The 16,530-nt window shown below is 41.2% G+C and overlaps 1 protein-coding gene across 1 annotated transcript in view; it reads right to left on the bottom strand.

Moving 5' to 3' along the window:
- LOC119414901 (receptor-type tyrosine-protein phosphatase F-like) overlaps positions 1-16,530 on the bottom strand; it is a 178,179-nt gene that overhangs the window by 68,051 nt on the left and 93,598 nt on the right. Inside the window, exons 9-12 of the mRNA XM_037682020.1 lie at positions 15,907-16,051; positions 9,697-9,890; positions 4,861-4,978; positions 1,929-2,510 (exon numbers count right to left, since the gene is read on the bottom strand). Of these exons, the coding sequence (XP_037537948.1) occupies positions 1,929-2,510; positions 4,861-4,978; positions 9,697-9,890; positions 15,907-16,051 (1,039 nt within the window). The remainder of the gene's footprint in view (positions 1-1,928; positions 2,511-4,860; positions 4,979-9,696; positions 9,891-15,906; positions 16,052-16,530) is intronic.

The following is a 16,530-nucleotide window of genomic DNA, read 5'->3' on the forward strand; positions in this document are numbered from 1 at the left end:
TTGACAGTGGCATTCCTGTTTGAGGTGCAGTGACGTTTAAGTGCCGGGAGATCACGAGCATCCAGTAGAGTTTTACGGCCTTGACCCTTACGCACAGCGATTGTTCCAGATTCTCTGAATCTTTTGATGATGTTATGCACGGTTGATGATGATAACTTTAAAGTCTTTGCTATTTTATGCTGGGTAACACCATTCTGGTATTGCTGCACTATCTTTCTGCGCAACAATGGTGGAATTGGTGATCCTCTTACCATCTTGGCTTCTGAGAGACACTGACACTCTGAGAAGCTCTTTTTATACCCAATCATGTTGTCAATTGACCTAATTAGTGTTAATTGGTCTTCCAGCTGTTCGTTATATGCTCAATTTCCTTTTTCCAGCCACTTATTGCTACTTGTCCCAACTTTTTTGGGATTTGTTGACACTGTGAAATTTTGAATCAACATATTTTTCCTTTAAAATGTTACATTTACTCAGATTAAACTTTTGATCTGTCATCTATGTTATATTACGAATAAAATATTGACATTTGCCATCTGCACATCATTTCATTCAGTTTTTATTCACAATTTGTTTAGTGTCCCAACTTTTTTGGAATCCGGTTTGTAGTTGCAAATGTTTATGTTCACTGAGGATCTGAATGATTAAACAGAAAATATTAAACTCTGTGCAACAAATTGTTGGAAAACTGGATTTATTCTGCAGATTTGTACTTTTAACTTCATAAACCTGCAAACAACAGCTTTTGTTGCTTCACTAATGAAGAGAAGAGCATCACATTATATGTACAAGGGACAAAGGAACACTTTGAATCTGGTTTAAAACCTGACATTCAGACATTTATCCCAGTGCACATGCACTGTGACTCAATTTGAGTAAATGACAATAAACTCTCAAATTTAATCTAATCTAACCTATTTTATGATGTTGTCATGGTAACGTTAGATTGCTGAAGACTTACACACTTTTGTTTTCAGTAATCTTTAATTTTGGTTGTAATTGCCTTGTTTTATTTTGTAGGAAACCCATTTCCTGTTTTGTTTTGTAAAATTTTTTTCATTTTTTTCATTTAGCCTTTATTTATCCAGGTTAGTCTCATTGAGCCACGAGAACTTATTTTCAAGAGAGACCTGTTTTAGGGAGCACATGGTGGGGTTAAGGACCTTGCTCATGGGCCCAGAGTGGGGCGAATGAGGGTGGGGGCAAGTGTGGGTGTTTCACCTACCCCACCCACAATTTTGATGTCGGGGCCGGGGCGTGAACCGGCGATCTTCAGATCACAAGCCCACCTCTCTAACCTCTGCACCACCACTCCTCCAAAATATGTCTGTTGTACTTCCTGTTGTGTACCTCACAGCTGAAGGTCAGTGTGTGAGTGTTTAGGACCAGCTTTGCAGGACTTATTTCTTTCTGTAGTTCTGGTTTGTGCTTGTTTCTGACCTGCAGCTTGATTTAAGGAAACGTTTTCAGATTACGCTGCCTGCATTCCTCCAACCTTTGGCAGATATTTTTACTGTTGGCAAGAAATTCATCCGATCTTTCTATGCAAACCAAACAATAATCTTTGTGATGTCTCAGATCCTTTCTTTGTGTATCTAACAGCTGAAGATGTTGTCAGAATGATTGTGTTGTTAAATCGTAGAAGCACAGAAACAGTTGACTGCCACCTCAGGAGCCATCTTTGTTGTTCTGAAACTTCTAAATGACTGCAGAGAAACAGGTTTATGATAATAGCTGAAAGCCCTCAACACATAAGCAATAACACATCTCACATGATGTGCTGCTCGCATATCTGTGGCAGCCATCTTGAATTAAAACTGTTTTAAAAGCCAGATGGTGATATGCTGATGCTAGGCCTTAAATTTAAGAATGTTTAGGCAGAAAGTGTCAAAGCAATGTCTCATGTTCCACACATGTGTGCTTCTTACCTGACATGGATGGGGACACAGTCCTGCTCTGGATGCTGGGACTGGAAGGCCCTCCTCCTTTGCTGTTGAAAGCTTGAACTCTAAAGTCATAGGTTGTGTCCGGCTGAAGATCCTGGACTGTCATCTGGGTTTCTGAGGTGCTGTTCGTGTTGTTGTGCTGGCTGTTAATATCTCGATAAATCACTACGTATTTAAGGATCTTTCCGTTCCTCTCGGCCAGAGGAGGGGGATCCCAGGACAGCTGGGTGGATGTAGAAGTTAGGCCTATCACGCTCAGATTCTGAGGATAGCTGCTGGGAACATCTTCAGGGGTACTTATCTCCTTTTCATACTCCTCCCCTGTGCCTACTTGGTTCTTAGCAGACAGTTTGAAGATATAAGTGGCTCCTTTATGGAGGCCAGTGACTGTAAAATGATCGTCAGCCTTTCTGAAGTCTCTGACAGTGAAAGTTTCCTCATCGGTTCTCTTGTACTGCAGCTGGTATCCAACATGCTCCCCCACGATTTCATTGGGAGGCTGCCACTGGATCAAAGCGGTGTTGCCGGTCATTGTACTGATCATCATAATGGGCTTTCCAGGCACTAAAACACAAGTCACATGTTATATCCTGCCTTCTTCACCACCAGAACCATGACACATACATCTCCTCACAGTTTGAACTGAAGAGCCCAGCTCTGTGTGAATAGTTTGTTAAATATTTTGTTTTGCAAAGATTATGTCTATATTATCTACCCATATTTCTACAATGTTAAGCTGCCTTCAGGACCAGGCCTCCCTTGAAAAAGAGATCTGTGATTTCAATGCCTGGTTAAACAAAAGTTAAATAATAAAATAAAATCTACTTCCTAACAGCATGTAGTGGGTTTCAAAAGTATTCACCTCTCCTGATATTCTTTACCTTAAAACCTGTAGTTTAAATGGGGTTTTAATTTATTTCTATGTAATATATCAACAACAACAACAGATTATTAAAGTTCAACAGAGAAGTTATAAATGATTTTAAAAATATTGTAAATGGTAAATAGAATGTACTTATATAGCTCCTTTTTACCTAATAAAGACACCAGAGGCAATAAGATAAAATAAGATAAAATAAGATAAGATAAGATAAGATAAGATAAGATAAGATAAGATAAAGCTTTATTGATCCCGCAGGAAATTGTGAATGAGGTGTTCAGTTTCTTGCCCAGGGACACTTCAACATGCTGGTGGAATCGAACCCCAACTCTCCCACTGGAGGACGACTGCACTAACCACTGAGCCATAGCTGCCCCAAAACCAAAACAGTTTCAAGAGGTTTCCAAAGTCTGAGGCATCAACATGTATGCAGGTCCACTCATCAAATAACCACTGGTAGGATTTGATGATATCAGCCACTTCCTCAAGCTGCCTGAGATAAATGCCATGTAGGAGCTTATTTTTCCATTATGGCTTCACTTGTTCCGCCTCTTCCACATTGGGTACGTGCTGCTGCCTGAGATATTCACTCATCAGTTAATCATCAGGGACTTTCCTCCTGACTTACTCCAGGAGGATCTTAGTTGTTTCCTTCTGTATAATGGCTTGGATGCTCACTAGTCCTCTGACTCCCTCTTTTCTCTTAGTGTATAGACTCAGGCTGCTGGACTTTGGGTGAAATTCTCCGTGCATTGTGAGGAAATGTTGAGTCTTGATGTCAATGGCTTCTGTTTCCTTCTTTGGTCAGGCTACCATACAAGCTAGCTAGAGAGGGCTGGACTAAAGGACAGCACAGAGGAACTAATCATGGTAACACAACAACAAGCCCTCAGTACAAAAGTAACCAGACAAGACCTGAGATGAAAGCTGTGCAAAGATGCCCTTGAGACAGTCCAACACATAATAGCAGGGTGTTGTAAGCTTTGCCTGCCTGGAACGTCATAAACAAGCTGCTGGAATAATACACAGGAACATCTGTGCTGAGTATGGACTGGAGGTCCCACATTAAAAGTGGGAGACACCACCAAGGGTGGTGGAGAATGGAAGGGCTAAGATATTGAAGGACTTCCAGATCCCAACTAACAAATATATGATGGCTAATCAACTGGACATTGTGCTGGTCGACAGGCAAGAGAAAAGGGCAGTGGTGATAGATGTAGCAATCCCAAGTGACTGTAACATCAGGAAGAAGGAGCATGTGAAGCTCAAGAAATACCAAGGGCTGAAGGAGGAAATACAGAAGTTGTGGCGAGTCAAATCATCAGTAGTCCCAGTGGTCACTGGAGCACTTGGTGCTGTGACCCCCACACTGGAAAAGTGGTTCCAACAGATCTCAGGAACAACCTCAGAGATCTCTGTCCAAAAAAGTGCAGTCCCAGGAACAGCTGCAATACTGTGCAGAACCTTCAAGTTCCCAGGCCTTTGGTACAGGACCTGAGTTTGAATTGAAGTGGAAGGCATAGGGTGAGCTAGATGTTGTTATAACTAAAATCGTCAACCAGATTTTTTTTTTGTAGAATCATTGTTTTATATAAAATTGAAAACCAAAATAAATTCCAGTTTGCCCTAAAACAGAAAGAGGAGTGGATACTTGTGATACCAACAACATACAATATTTTTACACAATGTACAATTTCAAAGCACATGTTTACAGTGATATTCTCTACAAACAGAGAAATGAAATGAATCTTAAAGAAATATGAGATAATAAGGCCAGGAGGGCAGAGCCTAGGACAGCAAACATCTTTGATTAGACTAATTTTAAAAACAATCATGCTTTTGCTTAGAAGTAGAACTTTTAAAACACATTCCTTGAATTACCCAAGACATTGTTTTACAGTGTAACTTGTGTATTTTGAACTTTTTCACTCCACTTTTTAAAGATTGAAAAATGAGACGCAACCGTATTGTTTGTGTGTGCGTGCGTGCGTGTGTGTGTGTGTGTGTGTGCATGCGTGCAGTGGATGCACGCACCAGGTCCTTTGGTCATCACCACCCTGGCCTTGCTGGGGGCTCCATCCCCCCTAGTGGTGTAGGCAGCCAGGGTCACAGAGTACAAAGTCTCAGGGAGCAGAGAAGAAACAATGGCATGCTAAAAAAGAAAAGAAGGATAAGAAGTGAAAGGGGAAGAAAAAGACAAATTAAAGTTGACAAACTGTTCAACATTCTTTTAAGCCACTCAAATTCACCACACCCGTCTGGTACAGGACATGTATGAGGACACCACGCCCAGCTCCAAGCCTTCAATAGTGGTCTTCATTTAAAGATTAGAATTTAATAAATAGAATTATAGTGCAGTTTTAAATGTGTAGGGAAAGTAATAGAAAATGATAGATTCTGAGAACAAAATTAATTAGAAATTAAAGCTTTTTACAAAACCCTACGGTCGCAATATGATAAGTCTTAAAGAAAATAACTGTATTTGCGTTTGTTAAAAAAACAGTAAGTCACAAAAACATCGACAATCTGGACTGATTATAATGTTCACTTTAATATTTTATTATGACTCAAAAAGCAATTATTTCAAAGTAGGATTTTCTTTCTTCACAAATACAGTGTAGAAAGGACTCTGACAGATGGTTCAGGTTTTACGTTTAATTGTCAGGGAACAAATAAATTTATTTTGACAATTTAATAAAGTTCTTTCATAGAGCAACCATAGCTCCATGGTAAGTGCCACAGTCTTGTAATCCTGAGGCTGCAAGTCCGAGCCGAGGTTGTGACAATGGCATCCGGTGTAAAACAATGACCAAATATTTCATGCAAGTTCACTCTCTGTGGTATCTCCTGAACAAGGGAGCAACTGAAAGAAAAACAACAACAATAAAGTTCTTTCATTTTAGATGGCGACTTCCTAAAGTTTTTACTTATAATATGTGCTGGTGAAGATTCTCAGTCATCCAGGACATGATAAATTCAAAAAAACGTACAAAAACAACTGGATTTTATTTGTAACAGAAGACGTTTCGCTCCTCATCCGAGGAACTTTCTCAATTCAAAGAGCAGAGAGTGAGGGGTTCAAGTTATAAGACTGAGTGAGATAAGACACACATGCATATGTAGATTGACAATTCACACTTCAACACCTTAACAGTAGGGGTTTCTTAAGGTCTTTGTTACTCTAATTCACAGATGAGGCCCTTCTGTTCCCATCAGTTGTGACAACTGGCTGGGAATCAGTCTTAAAGTTACATTATACGTTTTTGAAAGTGGAAATCTGAGGCCTCCTCCTCTGTTAAGAGATGTTTTTTCTCTTTTTACATAAATTGCTTCCTTCACCCCCCTCTCAAACCATCTGTGTTCTCGGTCCGAAATGTGCACATTTTGGTCCTCAAAAGAGTGTCCTTTATCTGTGAGGTGGAGGTGAACAGCTGAATCTTGTCCTGAGGAGCTGGCTCTCCTGTGTTGAGCCATGCGTCTGTGAAGAGGCTGTTTAGTTTCTCCAATGTAGCGGTCTGGACAGTCCTCGCTGCACTGGACCGCATACACTACACCACTCTGTTTGTGTATGGGTGTTTTGTCCTTAGGGTGGACCAGCCGACAGAGGCTGGTCCATAAATATGACCTAAAACATCATCAGATTCTCACACAAGTCCTAAAAGTAGTTCAAGAAACCAGTTAAACAAATGAGACAAAAATATTATACTTGGTCATTTAATTATTGAGGAAAATTATCCAATATTACATATTTGTGAGTGGTAAAAGTATGTGACCCTCTAGGATTAGTAGTTAATTTAAAGCTGAAATTAGAGTCCTGTGGGTCCACCACCTGCAGGAGCGGACATAGGAGTTGGGTGTATGAATCCATAGGCAGTGGCCGAAGGCGGGGACCTTGGCACTCTGACCATAGCATACCAAAACTGGCTCATGTGACCTCTCTGGTGGGGAAGGAGCCTGAGCTTGTGCGTGAGGTTGAGAGGTACTGACTAGATATAGTTGGGCTCACCTTAACGCACAGCATGGGCTCTGGAATCAATCTCCTTGAGAGGGGCTGGACCTTGTTCCACTCTGCGGTTGCCCATGGGGAGAGGCAACAAGCTGGTGTGGGTCTACTCTTAGCTCCCCAACTTGGTGCCTGTGTGTTGGAGTTTTCTCTGGTAGATGAGAGGGTAGCTTCCTTACGCCTTCGGGTGTGGGGGACGGGCTCTGATGGTTGTTTGTGCCTATGCACCGAACTACAGTTCAGAGTATCTGGCCTTCTTGGAGTCCTTGGTGTGGGTGTAGGAAGGTGTGCCAGCTGAGGACTCCTTTATTCTGCTGGGGGACATCAATGCCCACGTGGGTAACAACAGTGTGACCTGGAGGGGCATGATTGGGAGGAACGGCCTGTCTGATCTCTCGTATGTGCTAGTCATAGTTTGGCCATCATGATGAACACCATGTTCGAACATGTATGCCTCAGTTGTTGAAGTGGCTGCCTTGAGCTGTGGCTGCAAGAATGTTGATGTTTCTCACACGTAACCTCAGGTTATGGACAGATCAACCCCAAAGTCCACCAACTCAGCTTCCTCCATGGAAGACGTGCCAGTGGGATTGAGAAGGTCCAAGAAGTATTCCTTCCACCTCCCGACGACATCACTAGTTGAGGTCAACAGCACCCCACCTTCACTGAACACAGTGTTAGTAAAGAGCTGTTTTACCCTCCTCAGCCATCTGATGGTTTGCCAGAATCTCCTCAGAGCCGACCGAGAGTCTTTATCCAAGTCCTCACCAAACTCCTCCCACATCCGAGATTTTGCCCCAGCAACAGCTAAGGCTGTGGACCATTTGGCCCTCCAGTACTCCTCAGCTGCCTCCAGAGTCCCACCAGCCAACAAGGACCAATAGGACTCCTACTTCAGCTTGACAGAAATCCCTAACCATGGCTGAGGTCGCTACGCAGCAGCAGGACTCCGGGGGTGGATAAGATTCACTCTGATTTTCTTAAGGTTCTGGATGTTGTGGGGCTGTCTTGAATGACACACCTTTGCAACATCTCATGGACATCGGGGGCAGTGCCACTGGATTGGGAGGCTGGGGTGCTGGTTCCCCTCTTCAAAAAGGGGGATAGGAAGGTGTGCTCCAATTACAGGGGCATCACTCTCCTTAGCCTCCTTGGTAAGGTCTATCCAGGAGTACTATAGAAGCAAGGTCGATCGCTGGTCGAACCTCAGATCCAGAAGGAACAATGCGGGTTCCGTCCAGGCTGTGGAACACTTGACCAACTCTTTACCCTCACTAGGGTCCACAAGGGGTCAGTGTTTGTGTTCTGTGCCTTGTCAGGGTTTAGGGCTTTGTCTCATTTGGTTTTGGTTTCTGTGATTCGTCAGGGGTTGGTTCTATGTCTCATGTGGGTTTGATTTTGTGCCTAGTCTGGGTTTGGTTGTACTTAGAAAATTATACCTCCTCTCTTGTAAGCATTAGCGTCCCTTAAACTCCTTTTCATTTTAGGACATTCATGTTCGTCCTGGCCGTGGAACACTGGACCAGCTCTACACTCTCAGCAGGGTCCTGGAGGGTGCGTGGGAGTTTGACCAACCGGTCTACATGTGCTTTGTGGACTTGGAGAAGGCATTCGACAGCATCCCTTGGGGAACCCTGTGGGGGGTACTCTGGGAGTATGGGGTACAGGGCCCTTTGATACGGGCTGTTAGGTCCCTGTATGACCGGTGTCAGAGCCTGGTCCGCATCGCCGGCAGTAAGTCGGGCTTGTTCCCGGTGAGAGTTGGACTCCGCCAAGGTTGCCCTTTGTCACCGATTCTGTTCATAACTTTTATGGACAGAATTTCTAGGCGCAGCCAAGGTGTTGAGGGGATCCGTTTTGGTGGCCTTAGGATTGCGTTTTTTCTTTTTGCAGATGATGTGGTCTTATTGGCTTCATCAGATCATGATCTACAGCATTCGCTGGAGCGGTTCGCAGCCGAATGCGATGCGGCCGGGATGAAGATCAGTTCCTCCAAATCTGAGGCCATGGTCTTGAGCCGGAAAAGAGTAGAGTGCCCTCTCTGGGTCAGGGAGGAGGTACTACCCCAAGTGGAGGAGTTTAAGTATCTTGGGGTCTTGTTCACGAATGAGGGAAAAATGGAGCGTGAGATCGATAGGCGGATAGGTGCAGTGTCTGCAGTGAAGCAGGCGCTGTACATGTCTGTCGTGGTGAAGAGAGAGCTGAGTCAAAAGGCGAAGCTCTCAATTTACCGATCGATCTACGTTCCTACCCTCATCTATGGTCACGAGCTTTGGGTTGTGAGGCAGAGAATGAGATCTCGGATACAAGCGGCCAAAATGAGTTTTCTCCGCAGGGTGTCTGGGCTCTCCCTTAGAGATAGGGTGAGAAGCTCGATCATCCGTGAGAGACTCGGAGTAGAGCCGCTGCTTCTCCATGTCGAGAGGAGCCAGTTGAGGTGGCTTGGGCATCTGTTTAGGATGCCTTCTGGACGCCTCCCTGGTGAGGTGTTCTGGACACGTCCCACCGGAAGGAGGCCTAGAGGAAGACCCAGGACACGCTGGAGGGACTATGCTTTTCGGCTGGCCTGGGAACGCCTTGGGATTCCCCCAGAAGAGCTGGCCCAAGTGGCTGGGGAGAGGGAAGTCTGGGCCTCCCTATTTAGGCTGCTACCCCCGCGACCCGACCCTGGATAAGCGGAAGAAAATGGATGGATGGACATTCATGTTTTTAAAATCAGTGCACCTTTTCATTAAGTAATTCAAAAGAGGAAAATGCAAACATTTTGTTTTCAATTTCTTGTTATTTGAACAAGACTCCCCCCCCCCCCCCCCCACACACACACACACACACAACAAAGTGAAACCAATACTGAACCAAAATGTTACCTGGTTTTCAAGGCCTGAAATATCCATGTCAATCTGCTGGCCATAAGGTTTTCCATTCTTCAACCTTGAGCAGATAAGACGGTACCCTTCAATTTCCCCATGATGCTTCACTGATAAAGGAGGCTTCCAGGTGACCTTGATGGCTGTAGAGTTCAGGACTACTGCAGCCACCTTCCTGGGAGGAGCTCCGAGCACTGAAAACACATTGTGCAGCATGTGTAAGTGATGGAGGAAGAAGGGTGGTACTTTTTCCTACTTTGCTACACTATTTTTCCACTTGTGAAAATGGACACCAGATCACCCAGCACACACATTTTACACCACTTCCCTCAGGCAGGAGGTTAAGGAGCAGTAAGTGTAGAACCACTAGACTGAGGAACAGCTTCTACCCTAAGGCTGTTAGACTCATGAATTTCTAACCAGGATAAGCACTGTGAAAAATCACATCATGTTGCTGCTGATCTGTTTCATACCATACCATACCATACCATACCATACCATACCATACCATACCATACCATACCAATTTATTTATAAAGCACTTTAAACAGTGACAAAGCACACCAAAGTGCTGTACAGGGACAAACAGAACAAGCACACAGCAACAGATTACATAACAGGACACCAAAAAGTAGAAACCAACAAAAACAATAATGGATAACAACAACAACTGCAACATGACCAACACAGTGTGATGCACACAGACTCAGCACAGATCACACAGTGCTGAAAGCCAGGGAATAAAAGTGTGTTTTTAAGCAAGATTTAAAAACTGTGAGGGAGGGGACCTGTCTAACGAGCAGAGGTAACTCATTCCAAAGTCTTGGGCCTGCTACAGAGAAGGCCCTGTCACCTCTGCGCTTGAGACGGGTTCCTGGGACTGTTAGAAGCAACTGGTCTGCTGATCTGAGAGAACGTGGTGGGACATACGGCTGGAGCAGATCAGTAAGACATGAGGGGGCAGAGCTGTTTAGTGATTTATAGACATACAAGAGTATTTTGAACTTGATTCGAAGGTGAACCAGAAGCCAGTGTAGGGAGGCCAAAACAGATGTAATGTGCTCTCTTTTGCTTGTGCTGGTCAAAAACCGGGCTGCTGCATTTTGGACCAGTTGGAGTCTAGCTATGGAGGACTGACTGATACCAAAAAGGAGTGAGTTGCAATAGTCGAGCCTGGATGTAATGAATGCATGAATTACTGTCTCCAGGTTATTTTTGGACAATATGGGCTTCAGCTTAGACAGTCGCCTCAGCTGGAAAAAGCAGGATTTAACAATCATATTTACATAATTGTTGAGTTTCAGAGAAGGGTCAAGTATCACTCCTAGATTAGTGACTCTTTGTTTCACTAGTGCCCCTTTTCCATTAGTACCGGTACGGGCCGGTACAGCCCGGCTCTACTCTATTCGGTACGGTACAGGTTGTGTTTCCATTATGCTTTCAGTACCGGTTCCAGTGGGCGGGGTTCAAACTGACGTCACGGCCTCTCACCAGCTGGTGGCGCTGAGACGCAGAAACTGTTTTCAGTACAGGTTGAGAATTTATGTTATTTTGAAGTTGTGTGTATGTATGTATGCATGTATACATGTGTATAAATATATATATATATATATATATATATATATATATATATATATATATATACACATATATATATTTATACACACACACACACACAAATATATATGTACATACATATGTGTATATATTTATGTGTGTATATATATACACACACACATATATGTATATCATATGTGATATATATATATATCACATATGTATATACACACAATTATGTATATATATATATATATATGTATATATATACACATATGTATTTATATACATATATATGTATTTATATATATTCATATATATTTATATACATATATATGTATTTATATATATTCGTATATATGTATATACATATATACATATATATGTATTTATATATATTCATATATATTTATATACATATATATGTATTTATATATATTCGTATATATGTATATACATATATATGTATTTATATATATACATATATATTTATCTATATTTATTTATAGATATAAATATATATATGTGTATAAATTACATATATATGTATTTATATATATATACATATATATATATTTATCTATATATATTTATAGATATAAATATATATGTATATAAATTAAAACTCTGATGAACCAGATTCTACAAAAATGTGTGGTTTTCTTTCTTGTTCACATATAAACATTTTATTTTTAGCTTTGCTTTAAAGTTCTTGTTTTGTGATTTGTACATTCGTGAGTTAAAATAAAGTTGAACTGAAGGTCGTCTCTTTTCTTTAAACATGTTTGAGGGAAATATTCCTGATATCCAATAGTTTTGTGTCTTTTTATGATTTTCAGCTGAGTTAACAGTCATTAAAGTGAAAATAGGATTTCATGATGAAGCTGGCACCGTTTTTTTTTTTTTTTTTAATCTTCAACTCTGCTGGTCTCGCACGACACTGCCCGCAGTCACACGATCCTCTCCTCCGGAGAAGAGGAGGCTGGGAGGCTCATCCTCCCAGCTCCAGTTCAGCTGGTCACTCACAGAGGCTGTTCCAAGGCTCCAGCCGCGCGTAATCATGAAGGCTCGACCCGCGCAGACAGGCGGACAGAGACGGGTCTGCGACGAACGGTGGAAGCGATTTTAAAAAACCTTTTACGTGTAAAAAAAAAAAAAAAAAAATCATTTTTAAATCGCTTCAGCATTTTTTTTAAACATTTTTTGTATAAAAACAAAATATTATTTTATTTAAAAATCGCTTCCAGCGTCCGTCCCAGACTGTCCAGTCCGCCTGACTGCCGGGTGGGATCGGGATTCAGCCTTCATGATTACGCGCGGCCGGGGTCTCGCAACGGCCATCTGTGAGTCCCCATCTCCAGATTCGCAGTGACCTGCGGAGCTCTGAGCACACAAGGCTGGTATCTGGAACCTGAGCCTCCGAGTCGGCACATCGAAGGATCTTCCGTGGTGACCAGCTGAACTTGGAGCCGGGGAGATGACGCCCTGCCCGGTCTGGCGCTCCGAGGCTCCGGAGGGAGGATCGGGGTACACCAGCAGAGCTCCACCCAGCTTGCTCTGAATTATGTTGTCGGCCACCAAGCACAAAAAATGCCAGCACATCAACATTAGACCAAGATGTTGTCAGTATTGTTTTTAAAATCTTTAAAATAAGTCCAGCCGCTGCTCCAGTCCAAGAAATTGCAAATGGCGGATTATTGTTTTGAAACGTTTCTGAAGGATCCAGTGACTCCGCCCCCGACCAATCAGTGACCGACAGTGTACTGACGTCACGTTTTTGTACCTCTTCGTACCGGTTAGAACCACAGAGCCAAGGGTACTGAAAATAGTAACAGGTGCTAAGTACCGGTACTAATGGAAAAGCCTCAGAACCGGGCCAAGTAGGGTCGAGTCGGCCCGTACCGGTACTAATGGAAAAGGGGCATAACGGTGACAGAACGGATAGGTCGATGCAGTGGTTGGTGATTGTGTCATTGGGAGGAAACAGCATAACTTCAGATTTCTTCTCGTTGAAACTCAAGAAATCATGCTGCTATTTCATGCTGCTGATCTATTTCATGCTGCTGATCTGTTTCATGCTGCTGATCTATTTCATGTTGCTGTGTTCATTCATACTCATCTGCTCACACAGACTCATGTTTGTGCTGCTGTTGTTCGGTGTATTGTTTTTGTACTAATAGTGCTTAGTAAATTTTTAGTTTGAAATTTTTCTTAGTTCATACTGTAGCTTAGATCTTATTACTGTTTTCTTTACATTTTATACTTTTGTTAGATGTAACTGGGACCCTGTGGACACAATTTCATTCAACCAAATGTACCACATGTGGTGCATATGACAAATAAAGAAACTTTGACTTTTTTTTTATTTCCCCATTTCTGGCTTTCATGCCATTGCGGCTGATGGGGAACACCTGCGTGACCTGTCAGTGGCCGTCTCTGGCCGTGTCATCGGTGGCAATCACAGCCTCAAACAAAAGAAAATAATCAGCAACAGTAACATGCAACAAAGGAATCCAACATAAACAAATCGATAAACACAGCAAGTATACCAATAAAACATGTAACTAACACAAAAAGGCCATATTGCCACATAGATCTTTGTGAATGAGTAAAAATAGCAATTGCATTAATTGTTTTCTGCTTTGAGTAGCAAACTTGGAGTCTTATTTTAGACTTGTGATGCGAACACGACAGTGTTTACTAATGTTTGTATTTTTTAAAGGAGCAAAGGACTGAGTTTGATCCAATGAAAAGCTCCAGTGTGCGGACTCTCCTAGACCCGGGTATAGTCTTGGATCCTAAACCTGGGTGTACAGTGTTGGATCCTGAGCTGCTCCAATCGACCCACATCAAGACGAGGAACTAGTTCCAGTTCCATGGTGCTGCAACATTATACGTAACGTGCTCTTTCCTGAAAGTCAGGGTGATTCTGAACTGCAGATTAATAACAGAAAAGATTATATTAAAAAAATCAGTTAAATGATTTGAATGTAGCAGTAAATGAAAAAAGTTTAGAGAATAACTTTAAAGTAAGAAAGTACACTGGCCTCCATCATTCCTTGTTGAAGAGTGTTTTTGATCTGGTATTTATTCTCTAGCCCACTATTTGATAAGTTACATGTTGAAGTCATTTTCATTAAAATACATAAAATCACCCAGAGTTATCATATTGTATTTAATTTAAACTGTTTTGAATTCCAAATTATAGCTTTTACTTTGAACTTTATTAGTCCCACCATTGAGGAACCATACGGCGACATGCATATTTTATGTTTTGTGCATGTCAATAAAACACTAAATTGGCAAGTTGCCAAAGAAAATCACTACATCTAGGTGTTATTTACAGTATGTGCAGTAAAATGCCTAGTAGAGGTGACATTACAATGAAACTCTTACTTAGTAGTGGATATTAAACATATCCATTCTAAATATATAGATAATAGATAATAGCTATGTATTAAGGAAGCTATCTGAGCTAAATGAAGCTATCTGGACATTAATTGTAATTCAAGTTCTGTGGTTACAAAGATGCAAAACATAGTGCATGTTATTAAGGTTGAAAATGAAGACATCAGCTTTAATTTTTATTTATTTATTCAACACCGTAAACTGTATGTCACACAATCACTGACAATTAAACTGAACACACTATTAAAAACATGTTAACTTTAAACTACATTAATGACTGGACTGTTGTCATCCTGGGTACTGACGCCATGTTGTTTATCTGGCTTGTTCAGGCTGTTTATGTTTTGTTGTTACTGGGCTATCAGCCCAGAGAATGGCTTACATGAAAGCAGTCCCAGGCAGCGCCCATGTGCATTAGGTGAATGTACAAAATTTACAGCGCCAACTACTGACCTGGCATGGCAACTACAGTGGATTTGTGGAGGGGGTGCTGCGGTTCCATGTACACAGAAAATGCTCCGTGTCATCACAGATCTTTTCCTCAAATCAACATCCAATAGAACCTATGTTTCCCCCCGCTGTGTCCGTGTAAATAGGGCCTTCTATCTTGATCGAACGCGGTCCAGCGCGAGCCTACATGAATGGAGATAGAGCCGGGTAAGCCCTGAATGTTATGTCACATGGGTTCGGCTTTATTTTGATAGTTCACTTCCTCTTTTCAGCAAGGAATTAGCATATTAACTAAATATTTAGCTCGGACCTAAATATTTAGCTTGCAAGTTTAATATTTAGGTGAGAGTTAATATTTAGTTAGCAAATTAAATATTTACTTTTGAAATTAAATGTTTAGTTTGGAAATAAAATAATTAGCATGGACAATAAATATTTAGTTTGGAAATTAAATATTTAATTTACACCTAAATATTTTGTTTACTGACCAAATATTTAACTTGTAAGTTAAGTATTTAGTTTGTATACTAAATATTTAGCTTGTAAATTAAATATTTAGTTTGGAACTATGACATTTATAAATTTAATAATAACAAGGTGAAAATATGACCAAAAAAAACTTCTTTTTTTTTTCTTAGTAAAGGCTAAATAAAGCAAAATATTGCTGTTAATTTTTGACTTTGTAACTTCACATACGGCACCCTATATAAGGACAGTCTATTTATATAATGTTGACTACCTTTAAATTTTAATCTCTAACGCTAAGTGATTGATTATGAATGGTGTGATACTCACTGGACTGGGTGGTCCTGGCTTCAACCGGCTGAGTAAAAACTCCCAAACCTCTCGCAGATCGGGCCGCTAGAGAAAATGAGTACTGAGTGTCTGGCTTTAGATCATCAACAGCATAGGAACCTGCTGCACTGAAAGTGACATGATGCTGTTGAGAGATGGAAACAAAATAAATTATAAGCTGTTAGCTAAAAATGTTGAGGAAAAGATCAGGATCATGTAAATCGTTTACTAAATCTATAATCTAATCTAATCTATATAATATTTCTAGATATAAGATATTAGATATAGTCTAGTCAGATGTATTAGCACATTTAAAATAGAAACTGTTACCAAAGTGCTTATAGATATATCTATTTAATCTAAATATATAACAAAACTTTACATTTAAGGTCCAAAAAAGTTCAATCTGGTCCTCTGGACATTCAAAAAAAAAACAAAAGCAAAACAAAGCAAAAAAAATTCTAGAAACGTTTCGTCTCTCATCCAAGAGACTTCCTCAGTCTGAGGTGCTGTATTTAAACCCCAAAATACATTACGACAAAGACTGGTTCATCCCAAAGATCCAGTCCCCCGGCACAACAGAGTAATGTTGTGTATGCTGTTCAGTGTCAGGAGGGCTGTGAT

This window comes from Nematolebias whitei, chromosome 9 (assembly GCF_014905685.2).
Source record: "Nematolebias whitei isolate Nwh7 chromosome 9, NemWhi1, whole genome shotgun sequence".
NCBI classification, from domain to species: Eukaryota; Metazoa; Chordata; class Actinopteri; order Cyprinodontiformes; family Rivulidae; genus Nematolebias; species Nematolebias whitei.